This window comes from Schistocerca cancellata, chromosome 8 (genome assembly GCF_023864275.1).
Source record: "Schistocerca cancellata isolate TAMUIC-IGC-003103 chromosome 8, iqSchCanc2.1, whole genome shotgun sequence".
In the NCBI taxonomy this organism is placed as follows: Eukaryota; Metazoa; Arthropoda; class Insecta; order Orthoptera; family Acrididae; genus Schistocerca; species Schistocerca cancellata.
The window spans coordinates 414,655,044-414,671,142 of NC_064633.1; the positions used below are offsets into that span (position 1 = coordinate 414,655,044).

The 16,099-nt window shown below is 40.5% G+C and overlaps 1 protein-coding gene across 2 annotated transcripts in view; it reads right to left on the reverse strand.

Annotated features, from left to right (window-relative positions):
* Window positions 1-16,099, reverse strand: part of LOC126095738 (protein ABHD18) — a 182,846-nt gene that overhangs the window by 83,420 nt on the left and 83,327 nt on the right. For both annotated transcript variants that reach the window (XM_049910507.1, XM_049910506.1), the window contains one exon: window positions 2,267-2,368. In XM_049910507.1, coding sequence (XP_049766464.1) covers window positions 2,267-2,368 — 102 coding nt within the window. The remainder of the gene's footprint in view (window positions 1-2,266; window positions 2,369-16,099) is intronic.

Below are 16,099 nucleotides of genomic sequence, written 5' to 3' on the forward strand. Positions count from 1 at the left end.
AACTTCAGCAGTCATTAGACATCATGAGAGAGCAGAATGGGGGGTGCTCTGCGGAAATCACGGACTTTGATTTGGTCAGGTGATTGAGTGTCACTTGTGTCATACGTCTGTACACAAGATTTCCACATTCCTAAACATCCCTGGGTCCACTGTTTCTTATGTGACAGTGAAGTGGAAACATGAAGGGACACATACAGCACAAAAGCGTACAGGCCTACCTTGTGAGTTGACTGACAGAGACCGCTGGCAGCTGAAGAGGGTCATAATGTGTAACAGGCAGACATCTATCCTGGCCATCACACAGGAATTCCATACTGCATGAGGATCCACTGCAAGTACTATGACAGTAAGGTGGGAGGTGAGAAAACTTGGATTTCATGGTTGAGCGGCTGCTCATAAGCCGCACATCACGCCGGTAAATGCCAAACGACACCTCGCTTGGTGTAAGGAGCGTAAACATCGGATGATTGAAAAGTGGAAAAACATTGTGTGGAGTGATGAATCACGGTACACAATGTGGCGATCCAATGGCAGGGTGTGGGTTGGCAAATGCCTGGGGAATATCATCTGCCAGCATGTGTAGTGCCAACAGTAAAATTCAGAGGCAGTGGTGTTATGGTGTGGTCGTGTTTTTCATGGAGGAGGCTTGCACTCCTTGTTGTTTTGAGTGGCACTATCACAGCACAGGCCTATATTGATGTTTTAAGCACCTTCTTGCTTCCCATTGTTGAAGAGCAATTTGGGGATAGTGATAGCATCTTTCAACATGATCGAGCACCTGTTCGTAGTGCATGGCCTGTGGTGGAGTGGTTACCAACAATGACATACCTGTAATGGACTGGCCTGCACAGAGTCCTGACTTGAATCCTATAGAATATCTTTGGGATGTTTTGGAATGCCAACTTCATGCCAGGCCTCACTGAACGACGTTGATACCTCTGTCAGTGCAGCACTAAGTGAAGAATGGGCTGCCATTCCCCAAGAAACCTTCCAGCACCTGACTGAACATATGACTGTAAGAGTGGAAGCAGTCATCAAGGCTAAGGGTGGGCAGACACCATATTGAATTCCAGCATTACTGATGGAGGGTGCCATGAACTTGTACGTCATTTTCAGCCAGGTGTCCAGGCACTTTTAATCACAAAGTGTATATGGTTCGCTTCAGTGACCTGCCTAGCTCGTGTCAGACTATGAAACATAGGTGTTACACCACAAAGTGTAGATGGGAAGTGGAAGTAAGGTTAGGAATATGTAAAATGTCTGGGTAAAGTAGGAAACCTATCTTTTGTATGAGGGAATGAGAAGACCACGACTTGGACATATGAGGTAGGTAATGCAGTACTGAGCACTGACTAATCTGAGTTCATTCATGTCACACGCAGATACCTTCCAAGTTATTAAAAGTAGATGGAGGTATGGGAAACAGAAAACTATCTGACTAATCCCCTTTCCTCTACACACAAAGTAGTAGAAATTTTTAGAGTTTTTATAGCTGCAGAGCACATGAAATCTTATCCTGTTCACTGTGTTACAAGCACTACTGCACTGTGTTACAAGCACTACTGCAGCCTTAATTTCAAAAGGGAGAGGTACCAGTTGTTGTAACAAACAGCAAAAAATAAATTCCACTCTGAACAAGTAAAAACTGAAAACTAGTCAAGTCAGGGAGCAACATTACATTTCGGTAAAAAAATTTGGAATACACAAGAAATTTAATCTCTTTGACAGTATGTCAAGTTTTAAAGTCAGATTGAAGGTAAATGCAATGACCTCTGCTTCTGTAACTTAAACATATTCCTCGGGGAGCAATCCATATTGATATTTAAGGAATTCTTGCCAACTATCCAACATTGCACAGTATTTTTAAGTGTTCATGTGGCAATAATTACATACTGACTATTGTTTATAGAAACATGATATTTAAAACTTAATTTTTTACTGAACTATAAACTACAACTCTATCTGATGTTTGAGTGCATTAAAATATGTGATTATGTGGCATAATATAATTCCAAATAGCTTCAAATTATCTAACAATAAAACATGTACCAATATCACTAAAGTACAATATAAAATACTAAAAATAATCTCTCCCTCAACTGTGTTTATCAGATTCAAGGTCATTCACCATGAGTTATGTACCAGTACCAACATATGTAACTACTGGGCAAAGTTCGCAGATTTAGGCTTTTTGTTTGTGGTGTATCTGTGGAAAACCCATTATATATATTACAGAATGTGTACAGAGAAATGAAATAGAAATTACCTCTTTCACATTCACCATTTTACGAATTTCTTCTCTATAGGTGTCATCAGAAAAGTACTGTGATGCAAGCAAATCCCAGTTGATGGACTCACTCATAACTCCCTAGAAAAATTACATATTAAGACATTTTTGATGGAATATGACTTATAATAACATTTGTTATGGCTGTATATGATGTAATGCACATGTGCATTTAGTAATGTATAAGATATTCACTAAAGCTATCAGCAATAACGGAAAACTATTTGAATTTAATTTCAAAGAAACATATTGACTTTAGAACTAACCACTTGAAAATTGTAAATAAAATTATAAAATGAAACGAGTATGAATTAGCATTTTTTCTGTAGATTATAGACTTTTAGAAAGTTTTTCACTTAGTTTCAATGAAATGAATACTAACAGACCAACAGAAACATTGTGTGCTTTCTTTTTAAATAATTATACAGATGAATATATAAGTTAATGCTACAGGTTTCTTTAGGCTTCATCAGGATAGTAAGAAATTCAAAATTGAAAGAGAAGTCATTAAATGGGGATTCCATCCCATCAAAAACATTCTTGTGATTATTAGAGGAAGTTTTCCAATCATACTAGGACAACAAAGAAGGAATATTTGTTAATGTAACATACAGGGCCCATGTTTCTTTGATGATGACATTGTACTTTTAACTTCTAGTGCAGGTAAACATCAGCAATAAAAATGTGTGTGAAATCTTACGGGACATAACTGCTAAGATCATCAGTCCCTAAGCTTACACACTACTTAACCTAAATTACCCTAAGGACAAACACACACACACACACATGCCCGAGGGAGGACTCGAACCTCCGCTGGGACCAGCCGCACAGTCCATGACTGCAGCGCCTTAGACCGCTCAGCTAATCCTGCGCGGCTCAGCAATAAATTTAAGAACTTTATAGAGCAAGTTTGAAAATAGGCCTGAAAATCAACTGTAATAAGACTTAAATAATGTACAAAAAACACATTCAAAAGAAAACTGTAGATGTTAACAATGAAGTCAGAGAACCAGTTGATGAGTTTTTGTATTTAGTGCAGTTGAAGACAATGAGTGGACAGACAAGAAAGAAGATAAACAGAAGAATATAAAAATTCCTTTGAGTGCTTTTGGTAAATGAAACAGACTTTCACACTTAAGCTTCCAATGTGTCTGAAAAGCAAAACTTACAATCAGTGTTTTATTACCAGTTTTGACTCATGATAGATACACACTTATATGGATTAATACGGTTCTTAAATGGTTCTTTTAACATTAATCTTAAGGTACCTTTAATTTGTTTTATTTGATATATTCTTACATATTGTTATTTACACTCCTTTCTCTCTCACTCCCCCTCCCCCCCCCCCCCCCCTTTCTCTCTATCTATCTATCTATCTCTTTCGTATACACACACACACACACACACACACACACACATACACACACACACACACACACACACAAACTATAGAGTTACGTTTTCTAAAAGCAGACCGAGTTATACAGCAGAAATAATTTCAATATATGTTTGGACACACACACACACACACACACACACAAACTATAGAGTTACGTTTTCTAAAAGCAGATCGAGTTATACAGCAGAAATAATTTCAATATATGTTTGGAGTTTATTTTACTGTCTACAAGATTCTTCACATCACTGGGTAAGTATCCAAAGAATTTTGTAGCTGTATGCTTCACTCCTGTCTGTGCCACACTAAGAATAAGTATTGGACAGTGTGAATCATTTCTCCTTCTAGTACCATGTTCATGAATATTACTAATGTGTTCAAACTGTGATTAATTATTGACAGCAAAATTCCTAAAGGGGTAAATGTAATGTGATGTTATTGTCAGCATGTGCAACTGTTTAAAGAGCTGTCTATAAAAGGGTCTAGAGTGGACACCATATATTAACCCTAATACACACTTTTGTACTTGAAACACTTTCTTCCTCAATGCAGAGTTGTTCCATAATATGATGTTAGAAAACTTCAATGGAAGAAAGTAGGAAAAGCTGGTCAATGTTCTTGACATTTTCATCTCCAGAGTTTGCTATCTTGTGTTATGCAATTGTCACAGAACTTAGTAGTTTAAGAAGATCTATAAAATGTGACTTCCAGAGCAGATTTTTACCTACATAATCATCCATATTGGTAGGGAGGATGCAGCATCTTATCTTGGATTGACAGATGCAGAAGTAACTTCAGGTGTAACCCACTGAAGTGTGTTGGGTTCCTCACTGTTTATGTTATGTATTAATGATCTTGCGGACAATATTAATAGTAACCTCAGACTTTTTGCAGATGATGTAGTTATCTACAGTAAAGTACAGTCTCAATGAAGTTGTACAAATATTCAGTTAGACCTGGATAATATTTCAAAGTGGTGCAATGACTGGCAAATTGCATTAAATGTTCAAAAATGTAAAATTGCGCACTTCACAAAAATAGTATCCTATGAATACAATACAACTGAGTGACAATTGGAATCTGTAAACTCACACAAATACTTGGGTGTAACACTTAATAGGGACACGAAGTGGAACGATCACGTGGGCTCAGTCCTGGGTAAAGTAGGTAGCAGACTTTGGTTTGTTGGTAAAATACTAGACAAGTGCAATCAGTCTTCAAAGGAAATTGCTTACAAATCACATGTGATCTTTCCTAGGATAACGCTCATATGTGTGGGACCCATACCAAACAGGACTGAAGGGGATATTGAAAGTACACAGAGAAGAGCAGCATGAGTGCTCACAAGTTTATTTGACCCAAGGGATACTGTCACTGGCATGTTGAAAGAAAAGAATTCGCAGACTCTTGATGATAGACGGAAACTATCCCAACAAAGTCTACTGACATTGTACCAGGAACTGGCTTTAAATGATGACTAAGGAATATATTACAATCCCCACATATTGGTCCCACTGGGGTCATGAGGGTGAGTTTAGATCAATTACAGCATGCACAGAGGCATTTAAACAATCATTTTTCCCACACTCCATATGAGAATGGAATGGGAAAATCTCTAATAACGGGTACAGTGGCATGTACCTTCTGCCTTACACTCCAAAATGATTCAAACAGTATATATGTAGATGTAGATAGTCTGCAAACCACTGTGAAATGTATGGCAGAGGATATTACCCATTGTACCACACATTACGGCTTCTTCCCACTTGATTTGCAGGTAAAGCACAGGAAGAATTACAGCTTAAATGGCTCTTAGTGGACCATAATTAGCAATTGCGATCCCTACAGGAGTGAATAATTACTCATTCAATAATGTTCTTGAAATTTTGTAAAAGCATTTGTGGGCTCGCTATAAACACTGAAGAATTCAGAATATTCTGTTCCATTTACTGATTTTCCTTCAAGCATAATTTCTAATGGTGAGGACAGGATTTGTGCTGTACAGAATTGCATGTTTTTATCTAGGTGCAGTGACAGTCCACTTACAAAGAGCCAGTTTATAATATTCAAGAAAATGTATTTATATTTTTAAGTTTTGATCATTCTCAACTAGGTCTGATTATAATACCTACACCATCAGCAAAGTGAACTATTACTGTTTCTTTGGATATATGATGGCAGCTCATTTTCATGTAAGAAGAACAAGATTAGACCCAGTATTGAAGCCTTTGGTGCACCTATAATGATTATTATGAAGATGCTGTTTTGTTCTGTGCATGCCTTCTATTTCTAGATGTAACACTCTCAATTATTTCACATCAGCAAAAATAAACAATTTTTGAAAACATAATATAAATGGATACATAAAAAAAACCTACTCACCAAGTGGCAGCAGGGGAAAATGTATATAAGTTAAGGATATTTACAGGCTTTTGGAGCCAGTGGCTTCTCCTCCTGGCAGAAGGATTGAATGGGAAGGTAGAGATATGAAGGAAGAGGACTGGTGAGGTTTAAGAAAAGCGGAGAGTTATGTCAAGGTCCATAGAAAGATAAGGTTGGGCATAAGCATTCTGTGTTGCTGTTGACTGCCTTGTGAACAGTGCTATAACATCGAGGCCGCTCATTTATACAGTGTACTTGTAGCATGTTTTAGTTTCTACTGAAATACTTAATTGTAAGTTGCTATTCTGCTACTACTAGAATGTTACTGCTACATTCTGTAACTTGTCCAGCTTTTCAACATGCACTGCAGATTCTTTTCTTTTCTTTTCTTTCTTTCTTACCTATCGAATTGAAACATGCAAAAAGAAAAAAAATGCAAAGTATAATCTGTTTTTGCAATTTTCTGTCAAAGTAAATGGCCGAAATGAAGAAAAATTTTACCATGTAAAAAAGCTCTGTATAATGCTTATTTTTATTTTGTATGCAACACAAGTTTAAAAGAACTTCAACTAATAAGGGACACAGTCACTTTAATTCAAAAAATTATAGAAATGCCTTCTTTGTAGAAACAATTTTAATTAGCTAATCTATTTACAACATCCCCAAATCCAAAGAATCCTGCTGACAGGTGTGAAAATTACCAAACTATCAGTTTAATGTCAGGGCTACAAAATACTAACAAAAATCCTTCACAGAAGAAAGGAAAAAATGGTAGAAGCCGACTTCGGGGAAGATCAGTTTGGATTTCAGAGAAATGTAGGAACACACGAGGCAATACTTACCCTACGACTTCTCATAGAAGATAGGTTAAGGAAAGAAAAACCTCCATATATAGCATTTGTGGACCTACAGGAAGCTTTTGACAATGTTTACTGGAATACTCTCTTTCAAATCCTGAAGGTGGCAGGGATAAAATACAGGGAGTGAAAGGCTATTTACAATTTGTACAGAAACCATATGGCAGTTATAAGAATTGATGGGGAAGCAGTGGTTGAGAAGGGAGTGAGACAGGATTGTAGCTTATCAATGTCATTCAGTCTGTATAGTGAGCAAGCAGTAAAAGAAACAAAAGAAAAATGTGGAATAGGAATTAAAATCCAGGGAGAAGAAATACAAACTTTGAAGTTTGCCAATGACATTGTAATTCTGTCAGAGGCAGCAAAGGACTTGGAAGAGCAGTTGAACAGAATGGACAGTATCTTGAAAGTAGGAGATAAGATGATCAACAACAGAAGCAAAATGAGGATAATGGAATGTAGTCAAATTAAATCAGGTGACACTGAAGGAATTAGATTAGGAAATGAGACACTTAAAGTTATTTGGGGAGCAAAATAATTGATGTTGGCAAAGTAGGGAGTATATAAAATGTAGACTGACAACAGTAAGAAAAGTATTTCTGATGAATAGGAATTTGTTAAAACTGAGTACAGTTTTAAGTGCGAGGAAGTCCTTTTTGAAAATATTTCTATGGAGTGTAGTCATGCATGGAAGTGAAACATGGACAATAAACAGTTTAGACAAGAAGAGAATACAAGCATTTGAAATGTGCTGTTACAGAAGAATACTGAAGATTAGGTGGGCAGATCATGTAACTACTGAGTAGATACTGAACAGAATTGGGGAGAAGAGAAATTCGTGGTACAACCTGACTAAAAGAAGGGATCAGTTGGTAGGACACATTCTGAGGCATCAAGAGATCACCGATTTAGTACTGGAGGGAAATGTGGGGGGTAAAAATCATAGAAGGAGACCAAGAGATGAAGACAGTAAGCAGATTCAGAGGAATGTAGGTTGCAGTAGATACTCGGAGATAAAGAGCTTGAACAGGATATAGTAATATGGAGAGCTGCATCAAACCAATCTTTGGACTCAAGGTAACAACAACAACAAGAACAACAACAACAGTTAAAACATGATTCAAAATCCCTAACTGGCAACTGAAACTACGATTCATCCAAGAACACAAGACTGACACTGCAGGTACAGGTTATCCAAGTTTTTTCACTGAGAAAATTGTAATTTTTTTGTGCAGTGATGCATTAAGTACTAAACTTGGATATGTACTCTTTGACCCATCAAGCTCATTTTGTCTCTATAACAAATATCCGATTTGACAGAGTGAAAATATTTTGACCAGTATTCAATTAATTTCGTGAGATACAAGTGCATTTTTATTACTTTCTTCATGACGACTGACTACAAAGATCTTTATTACATACTTGCAGTTTCATCCACATTTTTAAGGTGAGCATTTCTTTGGTATAAAGCCACTATGGAATTCTGTAAACTGGCTTTGTCTGAATTATTACAAATAGCTTCTCCTGTACTGTACATTTAGCAGCAGCCTTCTTCTGTGGTGAAAGCTTTCCATACATTTACATCTATGTCTAAATCTATTCTCTGTGAACCACTGAAATGCATGGTTGTGGGCATGTCTCACTGTACCAATTGTTAGGGCTTTTTCCCATTCCATTCACATAATGAATTGTGGGAAGAGTGACTGCTTAAATGCATCTTTGCATACTATAATTAATCCAATCTTGTCTTCATGATCCCCATGGGAAAAATAAATAGGGGCTCATAATATGTTCCTAGATCCGTCATTTCAAGTTGGTTCTAGAAACTTTCTGAGTAGGTTTTCACAGGGTAGTTTGCATCTGTTTTCAAGTGACTGCCGGTTTATTTCTTTCAGCATCTTCATGACACCCTCCCATGCGTTGAACAACCCTGTGACTATTTGTGCTGCCCTTCTTTGCAACCCCTTAGTCCAGTTCGTTATTACGAAATTATATATTGTATAGAGTATCTTCAAACTGAAAATAATTTTGTTGTTATTACAAAATTATTTTCATTGAAGATGCTCTATACACACAGCTAGATGGCTTGGCAATAGAGTCTCCCCTCAGTCCTCTTCTAGCTGAAATTTTTGTGGACCATTTTGAAAAACAGTTCCTAAAATTAAATTCTTAGTGATAATATCAAATATTGGTAGATGAAATCAGTGAAGCTTCGTTTATGTTGTTACGGACATATGTAGCAATTCCATTCATCTCGTGGTAAGTTACACCAAGTGCAGAATATCCAGGAATTCGACCTCGGCTTCGGAATATTTCTTCGCTGGAAACACGAGTTTCTTGAATGGCGACGACATCGATATTGTTGTCCAGCAAAAATTTTGACAGGTAGTCACACTTTGCTCTGCTAATGCTTTCGATATTCAGTTGAAGGAGTCTGATGGATAGTCTGGCTGCCTGTAATCACTGTTGCTCAATTAGCACCACCCAGGAGGCACGTGTAGGGTATTTTAAGGTTAAACCTACGGACGTGAGCAACGTCCTGGATCATACACTATGCTTCAAACAACACCTTCTTAACTTAGCTCAAAAGCTGAGGACTCGAAACAACATCCTCCATAAGCTATGCGGAACTACCTGGGGATCTTCAGCAACCACCCTGCGAACTTCAGCTCTGGGCTTGGTATACTCAAGTGCTGAGTATTGTGCACCTGTTTGGATGAATAGTCATCATACAAGGCTTGTTGATACCCAGCTGAATACAACAATGCACATAATATCTGGCACAATCAGATCTACTCCAGTTTATCGGCTTCCACTGTGAACCGGTATAATGCCTCCTGATCTACGCAGATGTACTGCCCTTATGAGAGAATTCCACAAGATCTCCAGGAATTCTAACCTACCCGTGCATAGTGACCTGCCACTTTTAAATTGCAAGAGACTGAAATCACGTCATCCAACTCTGTGCGGTGCTGCTGACATGGTTGCTAAGAATTTCAAACCTCTTGAAGAATGGAAAGGTTGGTGGGAAGCAGTGACAGATGTGCACCTGCATAACATCTTCTCAGGTGCTAAACTTCCAAGTGGATTTGACTTACCACGCAAGACCTGGTCTACTCTCAACATAATTCGTACCAGCCATGGGCAATGCAGGGATGCTCTCTTTAAGTGGAAGAAGCTTATGACTGCTTGTGACATCTTGTGACTGCGGGGCTCCATACCAGACTGTTCACCACAATGTCAGTGAATGCAGGATTCTAGCCTATCACAGCGCCAAAGAGGACTTCCTGCTAACAACTCCAGATGCAGTGCGCTGGATTGAAGGACTGGATATTCAGTTGTAAAGACAAACTGAAGTTTCTTGTGTGTCAATATGTACATATGTATATGTAATTTCATGATATGTCTGTATTAGCCATACGCTAAATAATAAATAAATAAATTGGTAGATGATGTACACTGTCTGTGGACTGGTACCAAAAGACATCTGAACATATTCCTAGAACACCTAAACTCATGTCTGTGGACTGGTACCAAAAGACATCTGAACACATTCCTAGAACACCTAAACTCACAACACAAAGACATACAGTTCAACATGGAGAGTGGTGAAAAATCCATCAACTTCATAGGCCTCAATGTAAAAATACACACAGTTTCAAAATTTACAAAAAAAACCACAACCACAGACACTGTAATATGCTCTTGTCCACAAAACCTAATAGCACACAAACACACTGCCTTCTATTTCACGATGTCTTACATGCATACCATGGTAAAAACACAATTTAAAAATAGAATAGATACCGTTCAATGTATTGTATCTAACAATGGCTGTAACCCTCAGTTAACTGACAACATGTACATAAGAAACAAAGAAGAAACCTACACAATAAATAAGGCCATAAGGATGGCTGTAGATGTTTCATTTTCTTACAATAGTGAACAGCCGTGGTCCCCAAGACCAGGATGGACATACAAAAAGAAGAAAAATGCTGCCCTATGTGAATGCTGCCTTGCAGTAACAGTCATATTTAAAACCAACTGGTGTACTATCTCATATTTAGGAAAGCTTTCCAACAAATTAACCAAACTCTTAAAACTTGTAAAACTTCATGTTATTCAACAGCAAGGACAGCGCAGATTTATTAAGTAACAGTGGTGTTTATAAAATCACTTGCAATGATTTCGACAAACTGTATATTGGTCAAACAGGCAAGGCTATAGAAACTAGGCTGATCGAACATGAATGCAGCTGAAGATTACATAAGTCAGTCTCTACACTTACCAAACATATACTGAAGGCTGGATACAGATACCAGTCCACACAGAAGTGCTACATATAGCCAAAAAAGGAAGAAATCCAACTCTGTTAGAACCACTTGACATAAACAAACATTTAGTTTAAAATCCCTAGTTGGTTCTAAATGATCAGTTACAGCGGAGAACACCCCCAGTTTCAAGCTTCACGTAATGCACATACTTCTACCCAAAATTAAAACACAATAGAATTCCATATTCCTTACCTTGCTTACCTTACAAACTTTAATATTGAATGAATGAATGAATGAATGAAACGACTGAGTGAAAATGAATGAATGAAAATATCCTATGCTGTCCCATTGAGGGCAAAGGCCTCCAACAAGTAGGGGTGGCTGTTTTTAAAGATTCAACACAGTGGGCTAGTCCGCATAAGATGGTACCACACTTAATACACACTACACATTGAATTACACTTGATCACTTAGTTGTAGTTCTAGATGTTTCCACTCCTTTCTGTTTTCTGGCTACACTGGTCCACTGTCTTCCTGCTTGTTTTCTGAATAAGTCCAACCATTTGCTTCTTGGTCTTCCTAAGAGTCTCTCACCATTGTAGGAGTCCCATGTGGTAGCTCGTGCCATCCATCTGTCATCTTGCAGCCTCACCACATGGCTGCCCCATTTCCATTTGGACTTAGTAGTCTGTTGCGCTATGTCTATTGTTGCTGACATCTTGTGTACTGAGGTGTTCGATATACTGCCTTTCAGAGAAATACATTTTCCTTTGGCACACCTGTAGAGTGTTTCTCTCTTTGGCTTTGAGAGCCCATGTCTGACATCCATATAATAACACTGGAAAAATGCAACTTTCGAGTGCCTCCATTTTGAGCCTACTATTCAGAGTTCTGTCTAGCTTTCCAAGCTAAGGAAACTCTTCGTTTTATTTCTTTTTCCATTTTGTTGTTAAAGGAAATTATTTGGCCTAGGTATGTGTATTGTGATGCATACATTAGTTCTGTTCCTTCAAGGTATATTGGGGTTTCTAATCCATTTGTCATTACTCACATTTTAGATTTGTTCATTATGAGTAATGCCATCTTGCTTTGTGTGTTAAGCTCCTGGAGCATTGATTGCAGTTCCACTGCAGTTTTGGCAAAGAGGACTATGTCGTCAGCAAACCTCAAATTTGTTAGTCTCTTGCTGTTGAGGCATATCCAGTCTTTCTTATTCCATTTTAGTTTCCTGAATATGTCCTCCAGCATGCAGGTAAATAGTTTTGGGAAGATTGGATCCCCTTGTCTAACTCCTCTTTCCACGCGGAAAGGTTCACCTGTCTTATCGGTTTCAGCTCTAGCAAAGCTGTGGTTTTGAATGTTTCTTAGTAATTTGATGTATTTTGCTTCTACTCCTTGGTTTCTTAGTGCTTGAAGTATGTTTGTGTGTTCGAGAGTATCGAATGCTTTGCTGTAATCAACATTACAACAGTATACCTTGTAATAATGTAATATTCTGTATTTCAATCATGTACTGTGTTTAATATTGTCTATTGCATTAACTGTAATTTACAATTTAAAAAATGTTTGTTGCACAACATGAGTGAACAGTGCTCAGTTAGACAGTTGTCAACCAATGTCACAACTCCCATGAGTCCCAAACTATATCATCATAACCATATAACTTGCAATACCGTAATGCTGTGTATTTTAATTATTTATTGTGTTTAATATTGTCCACAGTGTAAAATGTAATTTAAAAAATTAAAAATAAACCAAGAAGTTTGGTGCACAACATTCTGTGAAAGTGGATTGTATCTTTGCCTATAATGTTTGGTTACCTAAGAATTAATGTCCCTTGCAGATGCTATTCTGTTGTTTCCTGAAGATCATTAGAACAAAAACAGTTTACTTGTTATTCAACCTTAAATATGGAACTTTTCTACTAAGAAACGCTGGAAGAATCCATAAATAGGGGTTCTACATATGCCAATGACTCTCCATCCAAGGTAACTTGCTGCTTCCTCCCTATTAAAAAAATATTCAATCCTGTCATGAATTTCACTTGATACACCATACTATCACACTTTTGATAATAAGCATAGGTGAGGTACTGAGTCAAATGCTTTTCTGAAAATGGAAAATACTGCAGCTACCTCATTGCCTTGATATATAACTTTCATCTTCAATATGTCATGTGAGAAAGGAGCAAATTGAGTTTCACATGATCTGTATTTTTGGAATTAATGATGGTTGGCATGGAGGAGGTCATTCTGTTCTCTGTGCTTTTCCAACATATTTCATGTTTGCTGAAACGTTCCTTCTGTTACACTGGTGGTACTACTACAAGAGAAATTAGACAATGGAAATACATTGTTCATATGCACTCATTTCCACTGTAAATTTAGCAGTTTCAAAATAAAGCCTCTAATGTAATCAGTATATTTGAAGTGACGAGAACAAATTCTAGCATTTGCAACATTCTCAGTGTCTTTTCTACAGCATTTCGACAGCCAAATCTCTTGAATACTTGTGTAGTAACACTGTTCACGTTACGTCGCCCTTCACTTAGAGTAGACCGGGACTGTGTCCTAGGCATGCCCGATGTTGACTGACTGCGCACGGCCTGTCCTGCCGGAGTTGTTGTTGTTGTTCTTGTTGTTACGCCAGCAGAGGTCGCGTCCGAATTCTCGCGTGCCTTCTGGTGGACGGGACTCTACTGGCGGCAACTACCGTCTGTGACGCGCCGTGCCAATGTGCGCCTCCCGCGATCTTTCTGGTGGCTACTACACTCCTCCTCCTTCGGGGGGTGAAGCCACTGTGATCCACTGCGTCGGAAGGTGGAGCGTCGGGCAGGAGCGATGACCTCCACATCCATTGGATGGCCGGAGTCGAGGGGATCTGCCAACCCTCGAGCTGGAACCTTCGAATACGGCTGGAAGTGACCCACACGAAGAGGCCCCCGTCGTCCCACAACCGGAGCCCGGGACAGCACGGGCGACAAGCTGTCGAAGTCTGGATCCTGTTCCACCGCAGGAGGGGCAAGACCCAGTGGCGGGGATGAAGGGGAAGGGACGACCACAGGGGAACTAGCCCCCTGCGAAACCGGGCCGGCTAGGGGGGCCGGCTCTCGCTGGTGCATCTCGAATGACGGCGATGCCGGTGCTGGAGCCACTGGAGGCTGCCAAGGCTGAGAACCATCGCAGTGTGGCAGAGGCACAGCGGGGAGAGGAGGTAACGTCCCCTGTGAAACCAATACAGGTGCCGGCAATGGGGAAGCCGGTGTCCGAGAGGTCGGAGGGTGGGTGCCCGAACGTGGACGGAGCTGATTTTGGTGACGGCGTACCACCCGGTCCCCCGCCTGCAAGGTATAGAGCCGGCGGCCATGGCGGTGCAGGACCACCGCCGGTATCCAATGTGGATTGCGACCAAACCCACGGGCCCAGACTGACATACCCAGTGGAAAGCCAGGTACTCCGTTTTGTGAAGACTGGCGAGGACCAGGCTGGAGGAGGTGCAGCAGAGTCCTAGGTTGACACCCATGGAGGAGCTCTGCGGGGCTGCGGTCTCCCATTGGTGTGGTCCGGTATGCCGTCAAGAAAAACGTCAATGCTTCCTCTGCAGGAAATTCGTGCACATACTTTTTCATCTGCGTCTTAAAGGTGCGCACCATGCGCTCAGCTTCCCCATTCGATTGTGGATGGAAGGGGGGAGAGCAAACGTGCCGAATACCGAAGCGCCTACAAAAATCCTGGAAGGTCCGCGAAAGAAACTGCGGTCCATTGTCCGAGACCAGGGTGATTGGCAGACCTTCCACAGAAAAGATTTTTGCTAGTGCCTGGATTGCAACTTCTGAAGTGGTTGAGGTGCAGCGAACCACATATGGGAATCGGGAATAAGCATCAATGACAATGAGCCAAAAGCCATTGAGAAACGGGCCCGCAAAATCTATGTGAACACGTTCCCACGCCTGGGTTGCCGGCGGCCATGAAGAGAACGCTGCCCTGGGAGATGCTTGTTGGCTCGCACACTGGGAACAGGCGGCCACCAAGTGCTCAATTTCTCTGTCAATACCGGGCCAGTACACATGTCTGCGAGCCAAGGTTTTAGTACGGGAAACACCCCAGTGCCCCGCATGTAATAACTTGAGGACCTCCCTTCGTAAACTTGCAGGAACAACCACGCGAGGAGCTGTATCATCGGTAGCCAGAAGGAGAACTCCTTCCAAGACCGAGAGACGGTCTCGTAGAAGAAAATAATTACGAAGAGGGTCCGAGGCCCGGCCCGGAGGGCGGGACGACCACCCCTGCTGAATGAGGCGAACTACGTGCCGGAGAACCGGGTCAGCCGCCGTTTCCCTGGCGACTCGAGAACTAGTGATCGGGAAGCCATCAACCGCTTGGCGGGACGCCACATCCAAATGAAAACACATAATCTCCTCTCGATCAAATGTAGGGTCCGGGCCCACCGGAAGACGGGAAAGAGCGTCGGCGTTGGCATGCTGGCCTGTAGGGCGAAAACGAATGTCATAATGGTACTTAGAGAGGAACAAGGCCCAGCGCTGTAGTCTGTGGGCTGCCCTATCCGGAATCTGAGAGGCGGGGCCAAATAACGATATTAACGGCTTATGATCAGTGATTAACTGAAACTTCGTGCCATACAAGAAAGGGTGAAACTTGGTAACAGCGTAGACAATGGCCAAAGCCTCTTTTTCCACCTGGGAGTAATGGGCCTGCGCGGGACTAAGCGTTTTCGACGCAAACGCCAGTGGTTGCTCGGAACCATCTGCGTTGCGATGGGCCAGGACCGCCCCCACCCCATACTGCGAAGCATCCGTAGCCAGGACCAACGGCTTATGGGGATCAAAAGTAGCCAAACAAGGGGCTGACGTGAGGAGGCCCTTCAACGAGGTGAACGCTCGCTC